Raw genomic sequence first — 25,938 nt, 5'->3', positions numbered from 1 at the left:
GGAGCCTAGTGGTTAAGGTGTTTGGCCTAATGATCGGAAGGTTTGATTCCCTTCGCCACTAAGCTACAACTGTGGGGCCCTTGAGCAAGGTTTCTTACCCTCAATTGCCCAGCTGTATAAATTAGATTAATCTTAGTCGCTCTGGATAAAAGTGCCATAAAAAATAAACACAATTGGGTATGAAGATGTTATTTATTCATATACAGTAATACCACGAGTAATACTACGAGTTTAATTCGTTCCGAGACGCAGGAAGCTAAGGCGGAGGAAACAGAGCATACGTGGTTATTGGGGATCTTTGTTTCGGTGGCGGTGGCAGCTCGGATGCTCGTATCTCAAAAATTTGTTTGTATCTCAAGGCAAAAATTCGGTCGAATCACAGCTCGTATCTCAAAAAATTCGTATGTCAAAGCACTCGTATCTCGAGGCATCACTGTATTTCAATTCCATGTGTGTTTTCTCAAACAGCTGAAACATGAATTTCAGATCTACATCAAATGATCCATTCTTAGCGAATACATACGGATGACATGGTGTTACAGTTGGTATTGTTTGAGCTTCACAGCTTCAGAATCCCCTGATCAATCCTGAGATCAGGTTGCATGTTCTCCTCCTGTCTCTGTAAGGTTCTCAGGTTTCCTCTCACTTCAAAACATGCTAGTAGGTAGATTTGCTGCACTAAATTGGTTCTGAATGTGAATGTTTGAGTGTGTGGTGTCCTGTAATGGGCTGGCATCATGTTCAGGGTTTGTTCCTACAAGATAGCCCTTGGGATCTGAAAGCATATATTCAATATTCTTTTATTATCACACATCAGTGTTGGTGGTAATTGAGCAGCTCATATCTATACAATAAAGTGCTGGACAAGAAGAGGAGACAAGAAAAGCAATACAGGTACATGTGCATTAATGCTTAGTGTAACATTAGCAGTGTGCAATGCAGATGATGTGTAACATGAATTAATAGATTTTCTTTCATCAGAAGTATGAGTATAGTTATAAAGCAGTGACCACTTGTACTGCTAATTCTGATTAGATGCTCTGTGTAACATTTCTGAGAACATATACAGGTACAGTATATTACATGGATAAGAATGGACCTTGCTGTGAAGTGCCTGTTTTATTTCACCTCTTACTGCTGCTGTGGTTAACCTTGGCCACCGTGAACTTGGCTAATCGTTTCTATGAGCAGGGACCTCTCACTGCAGCCAATTCAAGTGTGTCAGCTCCGAGAGCTGCTGGAAAAGGGGCTCATGGATCATTCATTTTACACGGGAATGCAGCTGAGCATGTAGTTGGGTGAGACCACAGCTTGGCATCTCTCATCACTTGACCGTAGACACACACACACACACACACACACACACACACACACACACACACACACACACACACACACACACACACACATGCATTAAGGCTGTGATCTGTGAGATGTCTATGGCTGTTATATGTAGTACTACTCAGCTTTTAGACCCAACCTGGCCATGATCCTTTTTGTTCACTCTACAAAATGCAGGTAGTTTTTTTTTTCACTTTTTAATAGATGTGGAGATGATTGTCATTATGCAGTGGATGGGATTTTTACTATGCAGCACTGAGCACATTGGTGAATTTATAGACTAAGAAAATACCATTTTCCAGTTTTTAGCTTTCATGAATTTCTATGCATTTGCCCTCATTACTTATATAACCGATATATCAATCATAATATAAAAAAAAACTGACAGATTGAGTGAAAAATAGTTATTGTCTCATTACAGTGGAAACTATCAAGGTGAGGGATATAATATACATCATTATGAATAATGAATTAACAAGGTAGGAAGAATGGGCAAGTGTAAGGATCTGAGTGACTTGGAAAGTAGCAAGCTTTGATAACTAGACATCTGAGATGCCAAAAGTTTCAACACAACAAAAACTGTTCAGGAAGGATTTGAAAAGCATTTCAGAGTTCATGGTAATGATATTAAGTCTACAAACTCCTCAGATCTTGTTAGTTATGCATATTGTAATGTGTTGAAATTTCAATTAACCTTAAAGTTCAGACTTTTAGCTTTATTTTAATACTGTATGTGTTTTTTTTCTTACAATAATTGGTCAAGTTAAAATAATCATGAATTAAATTGTCATGTTTAATACTTGGTTTCAAATCCTTTGCATTCACCACCTGCCTAAAGTCTAGAACTCCCAGTTATAGTTTTTTCCCTGGTGATGTTCTGTCAACCCTTTTCTACAGCAGTCTTTAGTTCCTGTTGGTTCTTGGGGCATTTTGCCTTCGGTTTTGCCTTGAGCAAGTAAAATGCATGCTTGTTTGGATTCAGGTCAGGTGACTGACTCGGCCATTGCAGAACATTCCACTTCTTTGCCTTAAAAAAAAGTCTTCGGCTAGTTTCAAAGTGTAGTTCGGGTCATCGTCCGTCTGTGAGCGTGAAGTGCTGTCAAAAGGCATTTGAAGTATTTGGCTGATTCTGACCAGATAATATATCTCTATATACACTTCAGAATTGATCCTGCTGCTTTGGTCAGCAGTCACATCATCATTAAATGCAAAGGAACCAGTTCCACTGGCAGCTCTACATGCCCACTGCCGTAAGATGAGGTTGTACGCTTCAGATCATGAGCAGTTTTTTCCTTTCTCCATGCTCTTCTCTTCCCATCATTATGATGCAGGTTGATCTTTGTCTCGTCTGTCCAGAGGATGTAGTTTTAGAACTGCACAGGTTTTCTTTTTTTAGCTAATCATGTCTTACCTGTGGTTTTCATCTTGCAGTAAACCCTATATGTTTACTCTGAAGTCTTTTCTAAATTGTTCGACACACTTTGACACAGATACTTCTACCTCCTGGAGTGTTTTCTTGATCTAGTCAGATCTGTTTGGGGCTTTTCTGTCCTAGGAAAAGAAGTCTTCAGGCATCATAATTGTTTTCTGTGGTCTTAAAGACTTTTTGTCTTCTTTAGCTAACCAGTCCGTTTGTTCTAATTTTGGGTGTTTACCTAACTCTTATACAGCGTAATGATGGCAGGACTTGATCGTTAACCTTATTGTGATTTAAAAGCAGAAGATTCCACATAGTGATGGTACACATGAATGCAACTCTATTCCTTTTATCTGCTTAGGTAAAGTGTCACAATGCAGCAATAACCCACGCACGGTCATGGAACAGCTGCAGAGCCGGTTGTAAAGCCGAAAGTCTGCACATATTCATTATCATGCTCATATTTATATTTCCATTCATTATTACGATCATATAACTCTGAAATACTGTGCTGAAGTGCTGAAGAAACAATCATTTTGTCAATGTCCAAACATTTCCGTATAGACCTAACTGTATGACTTACAGTATGTGCTTTTATAAGGGACTTCATCTCACCCAAGGATTCCTCAATGACTTTGAATTCTAATGGGTTTTATTTGCAAGGGGCACCTTCATCCATGCCACAGCCCTCTAAAGAAGATGAGGTAATTTTGAGCTAAGCTGTAATCCTCTCGGCGCTACGCTGTGCCAGGAGGCCAGACTGACCCCAGATCAGGGCGAACCCCGTCGCAGATGATCACACTGTCACACTTCATCTCTAGCTGAGTGAATCCAAACGATTACCTAATTGTTCATTAATTGTCCGATAGTATTTTCTCAGTGTTTCTAATTTTTTCCCTCCCTTCCTAGTTAAGTGCATGCCAAGGTGACTGTCATGCTTTTTGTAGATGCAATTACAACACAATTACAAGTTTAGCGAGGCAAAACACATGTCCAGACATGTCACGGAGGAGCGTGGAATGGAAGAGACTTAGTCTTGGATAATATAATAACATGTTCAATATGAGTAAGGAGTCATAGATTTATTTCTTAAATTAATTAGATTTTTTTTTTTTTGCTAAAGGCTATGTTTCAGTTAGAGGGATTTTCCCCCATAGAGACAGTTGCATGAGATTGTATGAAATGTATCTGATTTAAAGAAACAAAAGGGATAAAAGTTTTAGGATTATCACTTTCACTATAGCCTGGAGAACGTTCCAATAACACTAGAAGCATCACAGTTATTATTATTAGTAGTAGTGGTGCACACCGAACAGTGCAGACAGGTGGATCTTTGTGGCATGGGATGCCTGGGGCTGATGTACACAGCATTATGATCATTACTCTCTTGAGCTGTGATTAGGCATCTAAACTGTTCACGGTTAACTGCCAAGAGCTGGAGATGTTGATGTGGTTTAAAAAAATGGCTTCTCATTAAAGAAATTATATTTTACAAGCTGAGGTTTTTATTCTTTTTTTTTGTAGAACTGTCTTTTTACAACATTTTATACCTGTGAATGGATGTGTTTTGTTCAGTATGAGTGCATGTTGAATAACACCAGCATTTGTGTTAGGTTTATTTCCACAGATGTGTTTACTTGTTCCACACTGTCAGATTCATCATGCTATACTTGTGTGCACCTGTGTGTGTGTGTGTGTGTGTGTGTGTGTGTGTGTGTGTGTGTGTGTGTGTGTGTGTGTGTGTGTAAAACATTTATATTGGCAGGCCAGGAGTGATGGCTCTGGTGGCTTGCTCGTGTGTTGGAGAGGCTGCCTAAAGGATAACATGGTTCATTCACATCGGCTTAGGCTTTCACTCTACCCAATGCCATTAACTATGCCACACACACACACACACACACACACACACACACACACACACACACACACAGAATAATTTTAAAACACATACCAGAGATTCTAGGCTTTCATCTTCCTTTCATCAGTATGAGAGTGCTATGGGAGAGACAGAATGAGCAAAGTGAGCAGTGTGTGTTTGTGTGTGTGTGCGTGTGTGTGTTTGTGTGTGTGTGTGTGTGTGTGTGTGTGTGTGTGTGTGTGTGTGTGTGTGGGGATATAGCAGGAAAAGATAGTGGTGACTCCTGACAATGTCAATTGTTTTTGTCCAATGGAGACAATTGTAGAGAAGCCTCCAATTCCCTTAACAAGTGTTCCATCCTGTCTCTGAGAGCCTGGGGAAGGAAAAACAAACAAACACACAACCCCACAACTTCTCTGAGATCCATATTAGCCACCAGGTACTTTGAGCTACAGCTTAAGGCCAAGATAACCACCGGGAAAAAAAAATACTTACGTCCAAGCCTTGAAATAAGAGTCAATATACGCAAATGGACTTGTTTTTCCACAACATTAAAATGAATGTAACTATAAAGGGTTTAAAAAGCACAGTGATGTTCTTCAGTGTTCAGCCTTACAACGTTCAGTGGTATGTAGCTTTGTCATGACATTGATTCATTTATAATGACATTTTTTCTACTTAAAATTTAGAATTTTGTCCACTTATTTTCTTTCTTTTTTTTTTTTTTACATTCCGTGTTGCTGGAAATAAAGCCACACTCAGCATGGCGATCTAACTCACACTTTTCTCTCAGTCAGATATTCAGCAGCAGCAGTCACTCGTTCCATTGTTCTTATTCACAGCATTGTGATTAACTCTAATGGGGAACGCTGGCTGTTCTACTTTTTTTAGCTTAATATTAGCATTAGCATGCGTTTAACAACAGGGTACTATGGGTAAACTCTTAAAAGGAAGTAGCACTCATGACACCTCCTGTGCCATGGATATATTTTTATTTAATTTGTAATAACTTGATCACCCATATGCCATTGTTCCAGGAACCAAAAACGCATGCTAATAAAATGTCCTCGAGTGGCTTAGATTGTAAATGCAGTGCTTCTTATGAATAAATGAGGCATCCTGCTGAGAATTAGCATCAGAATTCAAATCAAAAGGCATAAGAAGATTATATCTCCTGTATAAATGTATGATTAGACCTTGTACTTGTTTCAGGGTTATGGATGCTGAAAGTGTATTCTTTAGTCCTTCACAATAAATGCAGCATTTTGTAAAATCTGTGATGGAGACTCTGGGTTTTTGAGCAGTTTATAGTTTTATTTCTTAACATGCTGATGGTAAATGTAAAACAATGTGTTTTACATTCTTCATTCTGAACAGAAACGATATTTTTATGAGGCATTCTCCTTCACTTAGGGCTTTTCTTTGGGGTCCAGTAGAAGCCCACTGGATAGATTTATTTATTGATTTATTGCAAAAAATTCATCAAAACATTCAACTCTGGTGACTTTTCTCTATTTCTGATAAAGTCTGATATAAAATGAGTCAGGACTCTTTCAGCATGAGACATTTTTACCTTTGTTGGGATACGTCTACACTGAATATTACTGGTTAAAGATTCATTCATTTTCTACTGCTTATCCAAACTACTCGGGTCACGAGGAGCCTGTGCCTATCTCAGGCGTCATCGGGCATCAAGGCAGGATACACCCTGGACGGAGTGCCAACCCATCGCATGGCACACACACTCTCATTCACTCACACACTCACACACTACGGGCAAATTTCCAGAGATGCCAATCAACGTATAATGCATGAATGCATGTCTTTGGACTGGGGGAGGAAACCGGAGTACCCAGAGGAAACCCCAGCGGCACGGGGAGAACATGCAAACTCCACATACACAAGGCGGAGGCGGGAATCGACCCCCCAACCCTGGAGGTATGAGGCGAACGTGCTAACCACTAAGCCACCGTGCCGCCCTCTGGTTGAAGATAACACCTAAAATTTGACCTGTTTATGAACAAGCAGCATACTGTATGACTCGTTAACCATCACTGTGGAGATTGACATGACAAAGACATTTGATGCTGAACAATGCTGATGCTTACAAAACATTTATTGTAAAACGCCTTGCTGAAGTTCCAGAGATCTTTTTTTTTGGGTGTTGAAACTGATTACTGTTTTTTAATCCATAAACTGTTTTCTCATGCTAATTTTAAACAATTACTAACAACATTATTAATGATCTATCCTGCTAATTGAACAAATCACTTCAAAATGCTTTTATGTTGATGACTAAATCCTAAATATGTCAAAATGCTAAATTAGAAGAGATAAGCAAGTTAGCAGTGAACAAAATCTGTGCCACGTCAATTACATCTGGAAAACAGGATGATCTCATTTAACTAGATCTAACACACTCATCATTAACACAGAAAAGCTTTAGCTTGGTTCTTCAGTTCCTCATTTCCTCTTCTCGGTCCTCAGCTATAAAGTTACTTACTATGAAGTGTCGAGGTTTCCACAGAGAAGCGTGAAGAGAGGAGGAGCACAATGAGAGGGCAAGGTGTAGGACTGATGAAGATGCACAGGTGAAGATTACAATCAACCTTCATGTCTGATGGATAGAAAAGCTGATTTTCAGATGTTCTCTACTTCATCGGGCCTCATGATATACTGTATAAGGAATATTGTACCGGGGCTAAGCAAAATGATTGTGCTGCTCGTTCTAGAGTTAAAAAAAAAAAGTTCTGTCCTTCATCTCTTTAGATGGATACAGTTGAGAGTGAAATATAAAAAGGAATAATTATCTTCTTTAAATACAGTATGACCACGACTCTCTACAGTTGAGACGTACAGTTGTTTTATTTCACCTTTTATTTGCTATATCTAATGTTCATTGGTCAGAAGCTTGGTGCAAAGGACTGTCAGTCTGGGATGTTTATGTTTGTCTTATAATTGGAGCTTTTTCCGTGCATGCTAGCCTTTCAAGTCATGGTGATATACTGTATGATTCCATTAATAGTGGATGTACATATTTACTACTCGATTCCTTCAGGTTCTTAATAAAATCCAATGTTGTTGTCTTAGGGTTCAGCTGAAACTATCAGACCATAAGTCCAGAGGCTTGAAACTATTTTGAACAATGCCGATATGTAGAAGTCTTTATTTTATGACTTATATATTACAGCACAGTGAAATTCTTTCTTCGCTTTTCCCAACTTTGGAGGTTGGGGTCAGAGCACAGGGTCAGCCATGATATAGCGCCCCTGGAGCAGTGAGGGTTAAGGGTCTTGCTCAAGGGCCCGACAGTGGAAGCTTGGCAAAGATCTGAGTTGCTTGGGTTTTCCCATGGTAACAAGGACAAAAGTGTATTGCTTCTAAGGGTAGGCTATTTTAAAGCCAACATGCGTCTATTAAACTTTTCCTAAGGCTCCCAACTTGGTGTATGTTTTGAATTGCTGTAAAAAAAAACAGATCAGGTGAATTACAGCTGAAATGACTGTGTCTGTATTTGATTGTTTTAAAATGATCCCTGATGTGATCAAAACAAATAAAGAAATGTATTGTAATATGAAATGCGTGGAGCTGGAAAAACTACCTATATGTAAACTTTTGACCTCAGTTGTAGTTTGCAGTTTGTTGATTGTTGGATGAGAGAAAGGAAGGAAAAAAACAAAAAAAAAAACATTTTCCTGCTGTTTCTCCATCTTTAAAATCCCGGCTATAGCAGACATCTAAGGACATCTCTTCCTGTATTCAGTCCTGATGGAAAAGTGTTTAGGTTTAGGCTATGATGAAATCACACTGAAACAGAAATATATCCCTCTTTTAAGCTCTTTTGAAAATGATGTTTGGACTCTTTTAGGACTCCTTTGAATTTAGAGAGAATTTTCTTATTTACTGACAAAATTACAAACTTCATTCTAATGAACACGTTTAATTTTTTTTTTAACTTACGGTTTATTTATACTAACGGCGTTCTGTCATTTTTCTTTCTGTCCTGCTTTCTATTCCACAGTACATTGTAAGCCATGATCTCATTGGCACATACGCTTTGACAGTCATGCTGTGTGGAAGCAATGCTGGGACTTATATATAACTTCTTTTCATTTTTATTTCTGAATCAATTCTCCAATCCAGGATGACTTCATAATTAATGGTTTGTCTTGGTCATGTCATAACCAAGGCAACGGTTGTGTTCATGGTTATTCTTTTATTCATTTAATCATACTTTGGTGCGTTTTTTTATATTTCTGTAGGATTTACTAGATATTTTTAGGTTTACTGACTCATTGTTGTGCTTTCGGTCTTTTTGAACACAAGCCCTGCGTGACAGTAAGACAGTTCACAAAAGCATCACAGATGTTTCCTCGCGCTTTAAGAGAAGCCAGCAGTCTGCAGTGTAAAATATTACATGTTTATCTTATTAGAAACAAATTTAAAAATAGCCCCGGTTTTCTAAAGGCATGCATTGTGTTTGAAGAGAACGCTTTCTTCATCATTCATGCGCATGCAAATTTAATCTCGATCTGTCACAGAGCCGACCCTCCCTCCTTGCAAAAAGAAATTGTTAAACCTTCTTTGAACCAGCCACTGATGACACTGCATTAAAAATTAACTCCTCTAACCCATGCCAGGATGAGAGCAGTAGCACATCCCATGATGAGAAACGCTGCAATATATTTTCATAATGCATGAACATTACAGTGTCATGGCAGAAAATGGGCTGAGGCTGTTTATTTGGGATGCTTAGTTTCGCCGCTCTGTGCCTTTTAGATGCTTCCCAACATGATGAAAGGGGAGACACTTCATTTGGATTAAATTGGCTTGCTGTCTGGTCTGCTCTGATAAGGGACTATAATGCAGAATTATTTAATTATATATGTATTTGCCGGGTTATTCTGATTTGCAGCATCTGTCCAAATGTACAGCGCTGGAATGTTTTCCGCATTCGGTCAGGTAATGCTGTACTGTAGGTTCACTTTACAGAAGACAATGACTTCACATTATTATGATTATCATGTAAAGCAATGGGCACACATTCAAACCCCACTTTGGGAGTTTCCAAATAGAAGTGATCCCCAATCTTAAACACCATACGGGCCACTGTGTGCCTTTTATTGCATCCTACGACAGAATAATATCCACATTAGCCGGGGATATGAGACCAGTCATTTCCTACGAGAGCCTATAAGCTATGATTCCAACATCAGCAGCAGTCAAGGAAAAAAAAAAAAGCACAATGACTGTTAGAACTAAAGTGTTGGTCTGGCCCTGTAAAAGCTTCATTTATATCTGATTTTGACAAGAAAGCTTATGATTAGATTGAAAAGATCGACATGTGCAATGTTACCATCATATAATACCATATAATAGGCACAAAAAGGGATAAGAGAACGCACTACATTTTGACTAGTGAGGTTGCTTAAGGGTCCTTCGTGTATAGTCTTTAATACACACTACAGTAATACTAGTCAGAGCCTGAGCTTGAGCTAGTGCAGGTTTTCAACTCCCTGAAACAGACATGGATACACATCCTATCCAGGGTTTTTTCCACCTTTCCTCTGTTTTTCAGGGATATGCTTCAGAGCCATTGTGACCAGGATGTAGTCCTTAGCTTTAGCTTTAGATTTATGGCACTTGGCAGATGCTTTTGTTATCCAGAGCAAATGAATTTGGTGGTCAAGGGCCATAGTTAAAGACCCAGCAGTGGCAGCTTGGCAGTGTCGGGATTTAAATTCATGCCCTTCCAATCATGAGCCCAAGGTCTTAACCATTGATCTACCACTGTCCAGTCCTGCATTGTACTGACATCACTATTCCTGCTGCTGCAACTCATCTGCTTCACTGTTCTGAGATGCTTTTCTGATCACCACAGTTGTACCGAGTGATTTATTTAGCCTAGCTATTCTCTCCTGACCCTTAGTCTAATTTTTTTTTTTGGTTTTCTCATCATTCTGAAGTTTGTTATGTTTGACTGTAATGTGTTAAACTCATCAGTTCTAACATAAAACATATAATTTCGAACTATATTTCTGACTATAGTTCTTCAAATTAATTGCATCCAAGAGCAAACCCCGTATGATTCATCCAGCACACGAGAACCCTGTTCAGTCCAGTGATCTTAACCCTACAGAATTTATATGAATACTGTTAGTTCAGAAGTGTATTATTTATAAAGGCTTGTTGGCATTGAGCATAAATCTCTTTGTTCATGCACACACACACAGTGCTTACCTATATTAGCCATGTTTTGCTGCACATTAAACAGAGCACAAAGAGCAGAACAGGCTGATCTATTATTTACATATTATCTGTGTCTACATGAAAAATGAGCTTACGCATTGCCCTTTGATTCTTGCAAGTGTATTTCATCCCTTGTTTTGTTAAATTACAGATGCAACAGTTCTCCTCTCTTCGTATATTTCATTACTTTAGTCACCTCTCATTGCCTTTGAGTGCTCCACGTCCCTCTCTGCTACCTTGCGGCAGCTCGGGTGGCTTTGTTTAGTTATTATGAGGAGCAAATCCTTGCCCTGATGTCTCACTGCTTCCATCTACCCAGGGATGCGATGGTTTTTTGATATTATGGACATGATGAATGCTCGATTTGCCAATGCATTTCTAAGCAGGAAAGGAAATAGCTTGATGTCCAAACACCAGAATAAGCACGGGAGAGTGTGTTTAATATTTCCACGGACCATGAACTGCAGCGTATTAGGGGAAAGAAGGCGGTGGGAAAACATCTGATCTTTCAGATGATCTCAATTCCTCTCTCTTTTTTTCCCTCGTGTGAGTGCTGCTGCAATCTCGTCTCCCGTGATAACAAACGCCCTTGACTATCGCTGAGCGCCTCTGTCTGCCAAGCACAGCCACAATGAGACACACTTCTCTCATTCCTGTCCCTGTGGAAACTAAAGGACTACAATGCTCTACTTATCATCGAACCACTCTGAAGTACGATGATTTATGGTTTGTCCTACAGATAATGTACCTTAATTAGGATAAAGTGTGCGTTATAAAAATGTGGATGGTGTCGCCAAATACTGGGCTATGATCCTTAGCAAGATAAACACACCCACCCACACACACACACACACACACACACACACACACACACACACACACACACACACACACACAAACAGAATTGAAAGTGGTCCCTGCTTTCTATTGAATGGCTAATCAGGCAAGTAATCAATTAAATGCATGATTGCTTTTGATTTTAATAGCTCTATCATTTAGCAGGAGGATCTGCTTTGGGCTGTGCTGTTAACTGTTAGGAATAGCTGTAATTAGACACAGCCTATTCTCATTTAGCATGAGCCTGTAAGTAATTAGCATCTCATTCTCAGAGATATCACCTAACTGCTGTATCCATAATATGCAGTGGAGTGCATTGTTCTACAATAAAATATAGCTGCAGGAAGATTGTTGAATAGCAGTTTTGCCAGTTTTTCGCGAGGTCATTGCTTTTAATAAACATGGAGGAGCTCAAGCTTCGATCTCTGTATACTTGACTGTCTGTGCTGCTAAACAGCTCAAATAAACGCTTGTCTTATATCGTTCGAATTGATCCTTGCTTCTGTGCTTGTAAAAAAGTAGAAGCTAAACCTACTGGATGAGACCAGTGGGGAAAGACTATGGACGAACTTGTATTAAATGCCTAATTTCATCTTTATTGATATCACCACTTTTGCCATAAAAATAATAGCTCTGCTAAAGCTACTGTAAGAGAGAGCCAGGGAGTACAGAGTATAAGACTGGCTTCATGGTCTAATGAGCTAACTTGTTCGGTTTGAGGTAGCATTGCTCTTATCTTATGCTTTATTTAATATGTCTAGTATATTAATATGTGTCTGGGGAATGCTAGAAGGACTGTAAGCCTTCCCAGTAGTGCACATATTCAGCTCAGGGTACATAGATGTACTTCCTGCATAATGAAGAGACACGCAATCTCATTGAGCAAATAAATCATGCTGTTGTTGATTCTCTGGTCCGTCTGCTCTCTGGGCGATTTTCACTCATATGGTACGGAGGCTGGCATAAGTGTTTACACCCTAGAATTTTTCCTGTCTTGTACTGGAACTGAAATGAGCTTAAGTGAGATTATATAGAACGAGTCATACGGCTCATAACACGATATCCATCCATCTATTCATTCATCCATTCATCCATCCATAGAGTATATCCACCTATCTATCCATCCATTCATTCATCTATTTTCAGTACTGCTTAAACTACACATTACTATTACAGGGGACTCAGGGCACAATGCAGGTGCCACCTGCACACACACACACACACACACACACACACACACACACACACACACACACACACACACACACACACACACACACACACACACACACACACTACAGACTCAGCTGGGGAATATATGACAAAATGTCCATACAAACATGGCTGCCAAAGACTACACTCTCAAACAACTAAGAATCTTGTCACATTCACAGTCACCTCATTACCAATCACGCACGCCTGTATAGAATCCCTACACCTATTTCAAGTAACTTTCTAAAGTAACTTTATGTCCCTGCCTGAATTTACCAAGCCATGCTAGATGTTATTCTGGTTCTAAAAGTACATGGATCACATCTGTGATTGTGGGTTTTAGAATGCTGTTGATGTTAGCTGATTACCTGTCTATAACCTGGTTTTGGGTTAAATTGTTGGACATTGTTTTGGGTTTGTCTGCTAGATTCTTTAATAAAACTTCAGCTTCTGCTCTTGCATCTTTTTCTGCAATCCTTACCTTAAATATTTATATATATATATATATATATATATATATATATATATATATATATATATATATATATATATATATATATATATATATATATACATACAGTATGTGTGTGTGTGTGTGTGTGTGTGTGTGTGTGTGTGTGTGTGTGTGTGTGTGTGTATCTATATGTGTTCCGTTTTTTTTTTTTTTGGAGATTCAAGACACAAATCCCAGTTAAATCCATTTCAGTTCCAGGTTGCAACACTTCCTTGTGTTAAAGGGGATGCCAATACTTATGCAAGGATTTTTACCATTATATTCTTGTATATCTATTTTTGCTTTTCTGCATTTCTGCTCAGCAAAAGTGTAACTCTGTCATATCGTCTGTCTTTCTCTCATGCAGTTGTTCTCAAGGCGATGCCGTGACGCACACGGCCTGGCTGAACAGGTCCAGTATACTATATGCCAGCGAGGATAAGTGGTCCGTGGATCCCCGAGTCAGCCTGGTCACCCTGAACCGTGACGAGTTCACCATCAAGATCGAGAACATAGACTTGAGTGACGAGGGACTGTACGTGTGTGCCGTTCAGACCAGCAGCAAGCCCAGAACCACCTCTGTCCATATTATTGTGCAAGGTGAGCTGGCTTTCCACCAGCATACAGTATGAGTGCTTTTTTACTGTCGCGTTCCTGTATGTGGGGTTTGTGCAGACTTATGCAGTGTTATTAAGTAGAGCTTTTTGTAAGCAGATTCTTCAATATCTGGTACAAACACCTTGAACTCTAGGTATGATATTACATTTTTTAATGAAGTGGATAATTACGCAATTAATGCTGATGGGCACAAAACCTTGGAGATTTCATTTTTTTTTCTCTGCTCAGTGGCTCTTATGTTAATGTGATTGATGGCAGTGTCGTTGCAGTAGGCTGTGCACTGAGTCGTGACAGCACAGCATTCAGGTACAGTGGAAATTTAGGAATCTCTAGCACAGCAACCCAAAGCGCTTTACCATATGGCATTTATATTCATGTTGATTCTATCGATTGAAGTAATTATTGCCTTTACTTTCATGTGTGTTGAAGACAACAGCAGCGTTTCATATATAAAGAGTTAAAACAGTGTTGTTACTGTTACATAGACTTTTATTTCTCAATTTGCCAGTCATTCATATGCTCTAAATTTTAACCATCTATAGTGGAACATAGTTCTGCAAAGCAAGTTACAGTATATCTGGTTATCACAAACATTACTGCAGCTATAAAACAGCCATCTGCCAAATGCCTTTTTTATTTCTCTCTCTCTCTGAATTTACACATAAAACCAAAAACACAGCTTGTCATGTTCCCAAGAAACTGGAAGTCCCAAAAAAACCTTCACCTCCTACTTTTATAAAACACTGGTGACTACTTACCAAACACTTCATCTTGATCTATCGATTTTTATTTGTTAAATAAATGATTTATTTCTTTATTGTTAGGTGCAGATTTTGTGGATCCATAATGTACGTGCCATTGCTATGGAAGCAATGATGTATATGATGTATTAGTATAGGCGCTTTAAAATACGTGCGATTTTTTTTTTATATACTTACATTTTTTTTGTGATTTTTACAACTATGAGCTATGCTTTTTTTGTTGTTGTATCAGATGGCACAGGATGCAACATTTTGGAGTTGAAATAATGCAGTGTATTGATTGGTCAAACTAAACGGTCATCAAATCACCATAAGGTCCTGAAAAGTATTGAAACTGAATGTTTCAGATTGCATTTGATTTAATATATATATATATATATATATATATATATATATATATATATATATATATATATATATATATATATATACATAGGGATTTGACTACAATATATTATATATATATATATCGGGAACAATATTGTTCTTGTTCCCGATACGTAGTTTTCTTACAGAGATTTTTTACTCATAAAAAGCCACTAATATTAATTTAGGCTGATTCCCAAATGGCGTTGTGTGCACTGTGTTTGTTTACTGGCTCATTTGGATATATTCATTCATTTATTCATTTTCTACCGCTTATCCGAACTTCTCGGGTCACGGGGAGCCTGTGTCTATCTCAGGCGTCATCGGGCATCAAGGCAGGATACACCCTGGACGGAGTGCCAACCCATCGCAGGGCACACACACTCTCATTCACTCACAAACTCGCACACTACGGGCAATTTCCCAGAGATGCCTATCAAACTACCATGCATGTCTTTGGACCGGGGGAGGAAACCGGAGTAGCCAGAGGAAACCCTCGAGGCACGGGGAGAACATGCAAACTCCACACACACAAGGCGCGGGCGGGAATCGAACCCCCAACCCTGGAGGTGTGAGGCGAACGTGCTAAGCACAAAGCCACCGTGCCCCCCCATTTGGATATAATGGAATAAAATTGCAAACCGGACCTAGTGTCCTATATACAGCTATTTGTATTCTAAAGTATTGGCACCCTCAACTAGTTCACATGCTAGCACTAACACAAACTCGCCACGTCTCATGCTCAAGCGTGTGAAACCCTGAGGTAAGAATGCATCTGCCTTCACTTTCAAAGCATTTTATTTACATTTTGAGTGATATTTTAATTATTATGTCTATCACTGGTCACCACCTGACAAACTCCTTCTTTCACAGGAAGCATTTATTTGCATAAAAATCTTCACTCCTGCTGATGAGTTCTTGAAATATTCCCTTTAACTGCGAATGATCCTGAGCAGGGGTGTGTACCCAGATTGGCTGTGCTCTGAAGACTCGATTAGCTCTGTCTCTCCTCTCTCACATGAGCGGAACAGAGCCCTTTAGACTGTAGCAATTAGACCAGAACCAGATCAAAGACCAAAGAGCGGCACATATGAGCAGATGTAAGCTCTTAGTAGAGAGTCTTAAAGCAAAAGTTCACTATTTCTCCTCTTCTGACCTTCTTAAATCCATCCTGAAATTGCTGTATATGTCTAAAACATTAGGACGTAGAAATGTATCTGAACAGCAACAGATACTGAATAGCTGACATTCAGAAGACAAAGAGCTGTAATTACTGTATGTTGCAACTTCACTTTATTACCGGGAAAGGTTTATTCGTTGCGATTCCGGCCAAACAATGATTTCCTCATAACACTAAGATTATTAAGGTTATTAAGTCATCAGGAGGAAAGGAACCAAAGAGGTTGCACTTTGCAATGACTGCTCCTATTGAACAATCCATCGAAGCCCGATCTGCCCTGTTACCTTGGCAACGTGGTGCCAGAATAGTGGCATGATTGAGAGAGCTTAGGGATGTGTGAGTGTTAAGGTCAGCTGATGCACAACTCCTGAACACAAACACAGACACAGCGCACATTCTTTAAAAGACAACTCACACTGCTATGGAAGCGCTTTAGCGGGCGTTTGACAGATTGGGACGTGAGCAGCTGGTGAGAGCGTGTGCAAGTGAGATGGAGAGAGAGAGTGACAGAGAGAGAGAGAGAGAGAGAGAGAGAGAGACAGAGAGTGACAGAGAGAAAGAGAGACAGAGAGTGACAGAGAGAGAGAGAGAGAGAGAGAGAGAGACAGACAGAGAGAGAGAGATTCCAGCGTTTCCAAAGTAAACAACACATTTCAATAGAAATCCAATTTGCTCTCCATATGTAAAGAGCCCCAAATGTCTACTTCTCATTTAGAGTGAGAAACGAGTTAGTAATGGCCCATATGAGGACAGATTATGCAAACACTGAGACGTCTTTGTGAATGACGGTTCGCGCTGAAGACCATGCATGCTAGCTGCAGCCAGCACTGCACCTTTAGAAAGCAATTTTATTTTATTTATGTAGATTTTCTCTTCTTCATGCATATGGCCCGAGGCAAATAAATCCAGTAAGAATTTAGCCCACATGCTGTCCGATACGGACGGTCTAGATGGACCTAAGTTCATTAAGGCTTTAGACAGCATGAGAGTGAAGCTGTCATCTCTTGTATTTCTCTTCCTCATCCTCCTTCTCTTCATCGCCCCGGGGTGATTACCGCGTGTGTGCGGCTCTGTGTCTTTACTGCCTCTGGGCTTAGAATGCTTTTTAGAGCACTTGTTTTCTCCTGCTTTCTCTTCTCAAAGGTGTTAATGCGCTTTTGTAGCATCACATCATCAGTGTGTTGTGAAAGCTTGCATTAATAAGATTAGGGGTGAGGATTGTACATAAAATGCACGGATTTGAGTAATATGCTTGGTTTGGTCTGAGCTTAAGGATTCTATGATGCTAATAAAGGCAGTAAAGTGGAGTACCTCAGATCGCATACGGTGCACTGTGCTAATGTACTGATGATTGTCTCAAATCAAACATAAATGAACATGAAAATCACCCAGCAAGTAAGAACATCTTGAATATAGTCTTAAATATTATATAAAGGAAAAGCATTTCCATTTAAAAGATTACAAGACAAAAATCTGACATTCTTAAACCTATTTCTAGTATTTCTATTTTAGAAAGAAGTAAAATTCCCTGCAAGTAGCGTAAGAAAGCTTAAAAATAGTTAAATATGTCTAGAAATTGACTTAATAATCATATTTGAAATAGTCTTAATAATCTTAATATAAAATAAGGCTTACATTTACAGTAAGTGCATGTGACTATATTCAACATATTTTCAATTTCTAATGTCATTTGTTAGCAGTAAAATAACACATTGCTGTGAAACCAATGATACAATTGAAACCAGTGATACAACTCCAAACATTTTTTGCTTTCAATTCATAGCCACAATGTGGCAGTGTCATTATTCTGTATGTTGAATTCCATTCGTTCGTTCATCTTTAGTAACAGCTTTATCCTGATTAGGGTCACGCTGGATGCAGAGCTTATACAGTACATGGAACACTGGGTGGGAATACATCCTGGATGGGATAGCAGTCTAGCATCGGACATCATACACACACACACACACGCATACACACAGACACACACAGACACACACAAGATAAAATAAGTTTAGTTTACATAAAATCAGATCTTTCCAACAAAGCGAAATTTCCTTGTTTATACCAGACTTAAGTTTAAAAAAAAAATCGAATTTCTAGATTGATTGCTATAGAGCGAGAGAAGAGATGAAATCCCATGAGGACGTTGGTGCTGATAGAAAATATAACAACAGATTTCAATTTAGGTGTGTATGGTAGTATAGTGCAGTGGTAATGTGTCTGTTGTACTGTATAGCACCAGGGTTGAAAGTTTCATTCTTAGTTATATTTGAATCAGAAAATACACACTAAACCGATTGTGTTAATGTTACACAATTCAATCACATGGCACATTTGGAGTAAGTAAATTCAACAAGTTGTTTTTACTTACATTGTGACACATCCACATATGATATGTACTGTACGTCAGCACCGGCTGCAACCACCGACTGCTAAAATGTCAAATATTCACCAGTTCCTTTTCTGGTTGGTTTAGCTCATTATTCCAGTATTAACAGTAGTCTTCCTCTCCCTGTGATTCCCAGCATGAGCACAGTGCTTGCACTATAAGTATGTGAAGTACACCACTGGAGACACAGCTTCTGTATTTTGATGTTTACAAGCATGAAAAGATGTAAATTTGTTTTATAGAGACTTTACTCTACTCTAGTAAGACTGAAGCATACAAAAGACTACAGAAATAAAGATTCAGAAAGAAAATACAAACAATAAAGGCTGACAACAGTTTTTAGGTGAAGAACGCCTGATTTCAAGCGATATGCCGAGTTTCTGTCTGAGCTGAGCGTTGTTTATCCTAACATGCAGCTCGGTCTGTCACTGCCTCTGTCACTGTACTGTAAAAGCTCCTTGACTGTGACAGATCTAAGCTGAGAAGATGACATCAATGACAAAATGATGTATTAAAGAAGGTGTACACTAATTAAAGTCGAAGATCCTCGCATTGTTTCGTGCCTCTTTGTAAAACGTGGGGGCGAACAGAGCTAAGATCATGTCTGTAGAAGCGCATGATGTTTATGCCAAAACTAATCCACAGCAGTCCAAACAGCCGAGCGTTGGAAGTGAAGGAACACCCCACAGGTCACGCAGCAGCCATTTGCTGCGCTCGGCACTCGGCGATGCAGAACAAGGTCAAAGCCGAACATATCCAGCGTGTCCTAATTTTCATGCAGGTTTTTTAATTTTAGGTTTTTTCAGCTGTGGTTAGCATCTGTGTGTATGAGTAAAAAGCTCGATTTGCCTCAAGCCTCCTGACTTCTATGGCATCCTCAGTCAGACTTTTTATACGTGTACACTTCAAAGTTTTTAAGGCAGATTTTAAGGCCTCATGTATGTGTGGAAACTTCATTAACTTCCATCATGACCTCGTGAGGAGCCGAGCCATTGTGCTTAATTGCACAGACTGTGGGTTGATCAGGAGCAGGGCATAAACGCGACAAAAAAAAATGTGATTTGAATTAAACTTATTCAGAATCTGAGGTTAATGAGCGCCGGTATAATCACTGCCTACAGAGCCTGCCTGCCTCTCCATGTGCTGTGTGGTTAGTGCCCACATACATGTGCAGTGCTCCAAGACTCTAATATTACCTAGATTGTAATGAAATATTTTGTAACCATAGCAACAACTTTAGCATTGCAGTCTGCACTACATCTCTTTGGTGTAAATGGATCTACACGTCTGATGTACATAATCTAATTTTGGTCTCATTAAGATCGTTAAAATAAATGTTGTAGATTGGACTTTGAGTTCATTTGAGGGGCAGAACTTTGTATGTATTGTATGTATTTTATTATGCCTTGTATGGAAAAAGTCACCAGTTGTTGCAGACTCAACTATGTGGGTGGTAAAACAATTTTTATTTAGGGGTCAGTGAATAATATATAAGCAAGCATAATGTTGTAAAAATAATATGATAAAATGTTGAACTCTATGTACAGTATATGCATCAAGTAATTGAACATACATGGTTGGAGTGTGGAAAAAAGTCAATGTCCAAGTCTAAGGTCTACTTCAACTAGCACTTCTTTCCCTATTTTTTGCATTTATTTTTAAAAAAAACCTTTGAAACTTTTTCATTGTAACTTTGAACAATGTTTTAGACTTACAGTATGGTATCTTAAGTATGTAACCTAGTGAACCAGCATTAATGTATCCAATGTTAGAGATTTAAGCACTTCTGTATGTCGCTCTGGATTCTGCCAAATGCTGTAAATGTAAATGTAAACGTACATTAGTAGTCCAATACTGAAATAAGTTGTTGAATCTCAGAAATAAAGAGATATAGCAGAAATTGTCTACAGCAAAATATTGAAATTCAGTGTGCAAACTACAGGTATTTCAAGACAGTCAGCGTTAACAGACAGTTCATATTAACCTGGATGGCCTTGAGCAGTTAAGAACAGTAGTTGTTATAGATTGATGTTTCTGGTTTAGTGCTTCTCAGACTTTTTGCAGACAAGGACCCCTATGAAAGAAAAAAAATATCCAAAGACCTTCTCATGAACTATTTAAATATTAAGCTCATTATTCAAAGTGCACAATAATATTATTATTGCATAATAATAATAATAATAATAATAATAATAATAATAATAATAATAATAATAATAATAATTTTTTTTTTTTTTGGAGCATTTTATTGTAGCACCTTTCACCAAAGTCGGTTTAATTTAATACATTTTTATTCAAGTAACCAGATAATTAATATGGGGGGGGGGGATGCTGTTGTCTATCCCTCCATCCATCCATCTATCCATATTTCATAACGCGTATCACCACCCCCACCCCCACCTCCCCAAAAGAGACCCTATGGTATGTATTTAGAAAGGCGATGTTCTTGAAGAAATCAAGACTGTAGGCTATAACCATGTTTAAGCTTTATTTCATATTTGACCTTTTCATTTTGTTCCAGTGATAAATCCTGTATATTTATTTATGTCATGGTAAAAGCCCAGATTTACAGAAACCCTTGATGAGAATCTCTCTAGAGGCATTTTAGAGCCGGGTTTTGCCTGAACTTTTATTGCAGCAAGGTAAAAAATGTACTGGTTTTAAAAGGGGCATATTTTCATATATTAAAGCATGTATGGTTTAGTGATGTGTTCAGTTTCTAGTAAAACTGCTTTGGTACACCGCTTTATTACAGCCTAAAAAAAAGAATACTCCTGGATTGAATTTATATGAGCTATAACTCTGCTTGCTTTGTTTTTAACTATCACTGCCTAAAAGTCTCAGATCGGTTATTCTAAACTCGCCCCTTAGAGGCTGTTAGGGCTATTTTTGTCTTTAATTTTTGAATATAAGTCACCTACAGGGAGGATTACACCCCAAACTATGGCAGGGAGAGTTTTATCCTCTTTTACCATGGATTATGGGATATCTGCCATAAAAAAACTGCAGCCCCCTACCCCTTGTACAGTTGCTGCAGGATGTTTTCTATAACGTCTTTCTCTATCTCTTTTTACTTTTTTTTTCTGAGAAGAAGATGAAGTAAATACTCATGCCCTGATTAAAGCTTGTGTATGATAATCAACTCATGAAAGAGGTCATCATTTGCATGTAAAATCATCTGACATTTCCTGGATGAAAACAATATTGCTGCAGCTGCATCAAATATTATAGACTTGTGTTTGTGGATGTTTTAATTGGGTTACGGTTCACAGCAACACACAAACTGGATACGGGGTCAAAGCCGTGAAGAGAATACTGAGAACGGATGTCGGATCAAAAGTCAGTTTTGTCTCATTTTCTGCTTTTAATTGACAGTAATTATTAGAAAGTGTAATTAGCAAACAAGCTATTGAAACCAATGAGTTATTGATGAATGTATAATCTTGAAAAGCTTTTCATCAATCAAGCAGCGTGCAGTTTTTCTCCTGAGTGCTCAGGTGATGGATTTAAGAATGGTTTCATTTTTGCAGACTCATTCTTAAAGTTATTCCGCAGTGATTGGACAGGAGCATTAAACACTCTTTTTCATTTTAGGCTTGTCTTTTTAAGGACAAAATGGCTGTCGTACAGCTGACATTTAGGTAGGAGCTGTTCCAAGCTGAAAGGACAGAGAAGGTAAGATAAATATTCCACACAGTAATTTATGGCTGTACCAGCTTCTGGTTTTGGTGTGGGATTCAGGTGTAGTGTAAGAGATTCTTTCATTTATTTCAAATTTTAAAATCCTCTAAGAATGAAAACACTGCAATCCATGTGTCTTCACACTAGCCATCGACATCGTAGTTCTTTTTTGTGCAGTCCAGTCCTAATAAATTGAAAGCTGGCTAGTTTTTCCATAACCAGTCAGTGCAGTACTTATTCATGAAAGTCAATATTAAAGTACAGTGTCGCAAATAAAATATTTACATCTTTCAGATTTACTTTCTATTAAATTTCTGTATTGTTTTTCCACTTTTGGCCTGGGATACCTGCCATGTTGTAGCTCTGCTAGTAGGAACTGCTTGTGTGACAGCTGTATTCCTCGATGTGACACCTGTCCCGGTTAGAGAATGTGAAGCACACACTTGTTTTTGGAATGGTTTCACTTCTTCCTTGCTGTCACCAGTTTGGAAGCACACCAAGTCCAGGATAAAGTCTTACCTCAAATTTGAGCCTAACAGCCTTCTGAGAAAAGAGTAACTGAGTGGTTGTCACCTAATTGAAAAAATGTGCCGCTTTGTGGAACGAGGCTATTCGTAACCGTCTTTGTTTGGTAATTGTGATTCATAGAACCACCTGTAATCTGTTGTTTCCATTAGCAGCATATACAGTATACTCGAATCACATAGAACTTAACCAATTTCTCATTTTTCCTGCTCTTCGACACACGGTATCTGATGAGTGAAGTCAGACTTGATAAAGCAGGAAGCAGTCTACACAAAATCTCACCAGAACTGTAGTCTGACACCTCGTCTATCTGCAACTACCACCGAGAGGCCAAATTTAGCGTTTATAGTAAAATGTCCATAGAGTAATTTAAGTGTTTATTCATATCAGAAACTCCAAATATTTGCCTTTACCATAGCCCAGTGGAGAAATGTTACCCAGGTATGACTTAGTATAAAGAAATATCACACCAAGTGCATCTCTCTACTGCTCTGACTTTTCTATTTACCTTCTCTCAAGTTATTTTTTTCTCCTCATTTACCAAAGCCTAGGCGGTATTGTTCACTGGAGAGGGCTGTTTGAGAGATTGAGCTCACAGGTGGTGAATTTGAAGTCTGCTGCCTTTCACAGCTCAAACAGATATCAATCACTCTGCCATAGAGAGCTCAGAGCTCCTCAGTCCTTGATTTTAAGGTATGTGTAGCAGCAAAGAAACTGTATGGGGATGTATATGTAAGAAAGTTTGTGTTTCTCCAAGCGTTTGAACGAATGAAGGAACAGGCGATGTCGCCTGGGGTATAGCAAGCAAACCACTCTGATAAAGTGTGAGGTGGGAGTGTGCTGGGCCAGATACTATTAGGTTATTAATATTCAGATACACATACTATTATAATGCTATTTAAGTAAATACATAACCAGTTATTCTCAAGTACACCAATCTGCCAGAACATTAAATCCATCTGTCTAATAACGTGTAGGACCCATTGTGGCTTGTACTCCACAAAACCTCTGAAGGTGTTCTGAGATTTCTGGATCCAAGACTATTGCAGCAGATCTTTTCAGTCATGTAAGCTGCGGTCTCCATGAATTGGACTTGTTTGTCCTGGAAATCCCAGTGATGCCTGATCAGATTGAGATTTAGGGGAATTTTCAGACTGAGTCAACACCTTGAACTCTTTGTCATGTTCCTCAAGACATTCCTGAACTATTTTTGTAGTGTGTCACGGTTCAGGGAATACTGTTGCTACTGTATGCAGTGGTCTACTTGGTCTGCAGTGTTTAGTTAGGTGATACTTGCCAAAGTAACATCTACATGAATACCAGGAACCAACGTTTGGATGGGCAAGGTATCACTCTCCAGGTGCATCAGTGAGCTTTGAGCTCCCATGACCTTTTTGCTGGTTCACCATTTGTCATTTCTTGGATGACTTTGGTTAGAAGTAACCAGACAACGTCAGACAACGTCAGTAGAATAGAGCACGATACAGTGGATATGTATGAAAGATAAAACATACCTTTTACTGACAGAATATAACGGAATCATGTGTATGTGCATTCTGTAATACAAACACAGGCAGGACTAAAATCCCAGAGATACTCGAGTGATATTTACTTTACACCACCTCTACACGTATAACCACTTCAGTACGTAGAGAGCTTTAGTAAAACATACAGCACAGTAATTCCATCTCCAGTCAAACAGCTACACAGTGCTTACTTTTCACACAGGTTAATATTAAAGTTCAGTTTTTTCTGTTAAAGACAATAACGATAAATCAAAGATAAAATTCTGTAAATATTTTATTTGTACTAGTACATTTGAAAATAGTGACTGGGACGTTTTGTACTAATTATGTATGAAGCAAATATAAAACTCATTAGTAAATTAGATGTTAAAAATGTTTCTGGTGTTGAAATATCTGTATCTGTCTGTATTTGGATTTAAACTTGGTAATCCTACCACAATAAATTCCTCTGGAGTAGAAATTGTCAGCACTGTCAGTATGATCTGTGAATTGGTTGAGTCAGTTCCCTAACCTCAACTACATAACCCAAGTTTACAATCGATCTCTACTTGAGACTTTCCAGTAGACAACCAAATGACATCTTATTCATATCTGTACGTGTATCTGTTTAGAAAAAAATCAAAATCAAATGTTATTTGCCACATACACACACACATACAGGGTACGACATGCAGGGAAATGCTTTTTGCATCGGTCCGGTATATAAGCATAAAAAAAGGAAAAGAATGCAATTTAGGATAAAAAACAAAAACAAAAGGAGACAAATAAATAAAAAAAAGTATAAACTATATAAAAAAAACTATATAAAATATGAAAATATAAGTGGAAAAAGAATGTATATACATATACATAAATATACATACTGTATACATAAATGTGTATGTTTTTTAAAGTGTCCATGTGCAGTATGGTGTGTAAATAGTGTATATAGTGTATAAAGTGGCACTGTGCTGTGCAAGTCCAGAGTTAAAGTGTCACATTATTAAACATTACTAAACTCTTATTTTAAACTTTTATTTTATTTTTGTAGCAATTACAGTAGTTTAACTGCCTTTAAAAATACAATATATTTCAAATTTTATATTACAGTAAATACATGTAAACTTTTAATACACTAAGATGTTTAATACAATTATGCACTTTCATTTCAGTGTTATTTGTATAGCACTTCTAAGAGTGCACATTGACACAAAGCGGCTTTACAGAAATGTATAAATTCAGAATAGAAATGATCAATTTAAATTTATACCTAAAGAGCAAGCTAAAGGCTAAGGGTGGCAAATAAAAGCTCCCTGAGTGTAAGAACCCTTGAGAGGACTTAAAATGGATCCCATCCTCATCTGGGTGACACTGAATAGTGAGATTATAAATAATTTCCCTATAACTCTATAATTGTGTATTATATAGTTCTAACATGAGGTCTGTCTCGTTAAAGTTACACTGTTCATGGCATATTCTTCACCTATTTTAATCCATATAGCC

General features: G+C 38.3%; 1 protein-coding gene across 10 annotated transcripts in view; it reads left to right on the top strand.

The window, feature by feature from the left end:
- The window catches only part of ntm (neurotrimin), a 367,086-nt gene that overhangs the window by 297,676 nt on the left and 43,472 nt on the right, over positions 1-25,938 (top strand). For all 10 annotated transcript variants that reach the window (XM_027150958.2, XM_027150952.2, XM_027150968.2 and 7 more), the window contains one exon: positions 13,775-14,007. In XM_027150958.2, coding sequence (XP_027006759.1) covers positions 13,775-14,007 — 233 coding nt within the window. The remainder of the gene's footprint in view (positions 1-13,774; positions 14,008-25,938) is intronic.

Source organism: Tachysurus fulvidraco, chromosome 20, assembly GCF_022655615.1.
Source record: "Tachysurus fulvidraco isolate hzauxx_2018 chromosome 20, HZAU_PFXX_2.0, whole genome shotgun sequence".
Classification (NCBI taxonomy): Eukaryota; Metazoa; Chordata; class Actinopteri; order Siluriformes; family Bagridae; genus Tachysurus; species Tachysurus fulvidraco.
The sequence above is the reverse complement of the archived record's forward strand: the minus strand, read 5'-3'. Positions and strand labels throughout refer to the sequence as shown.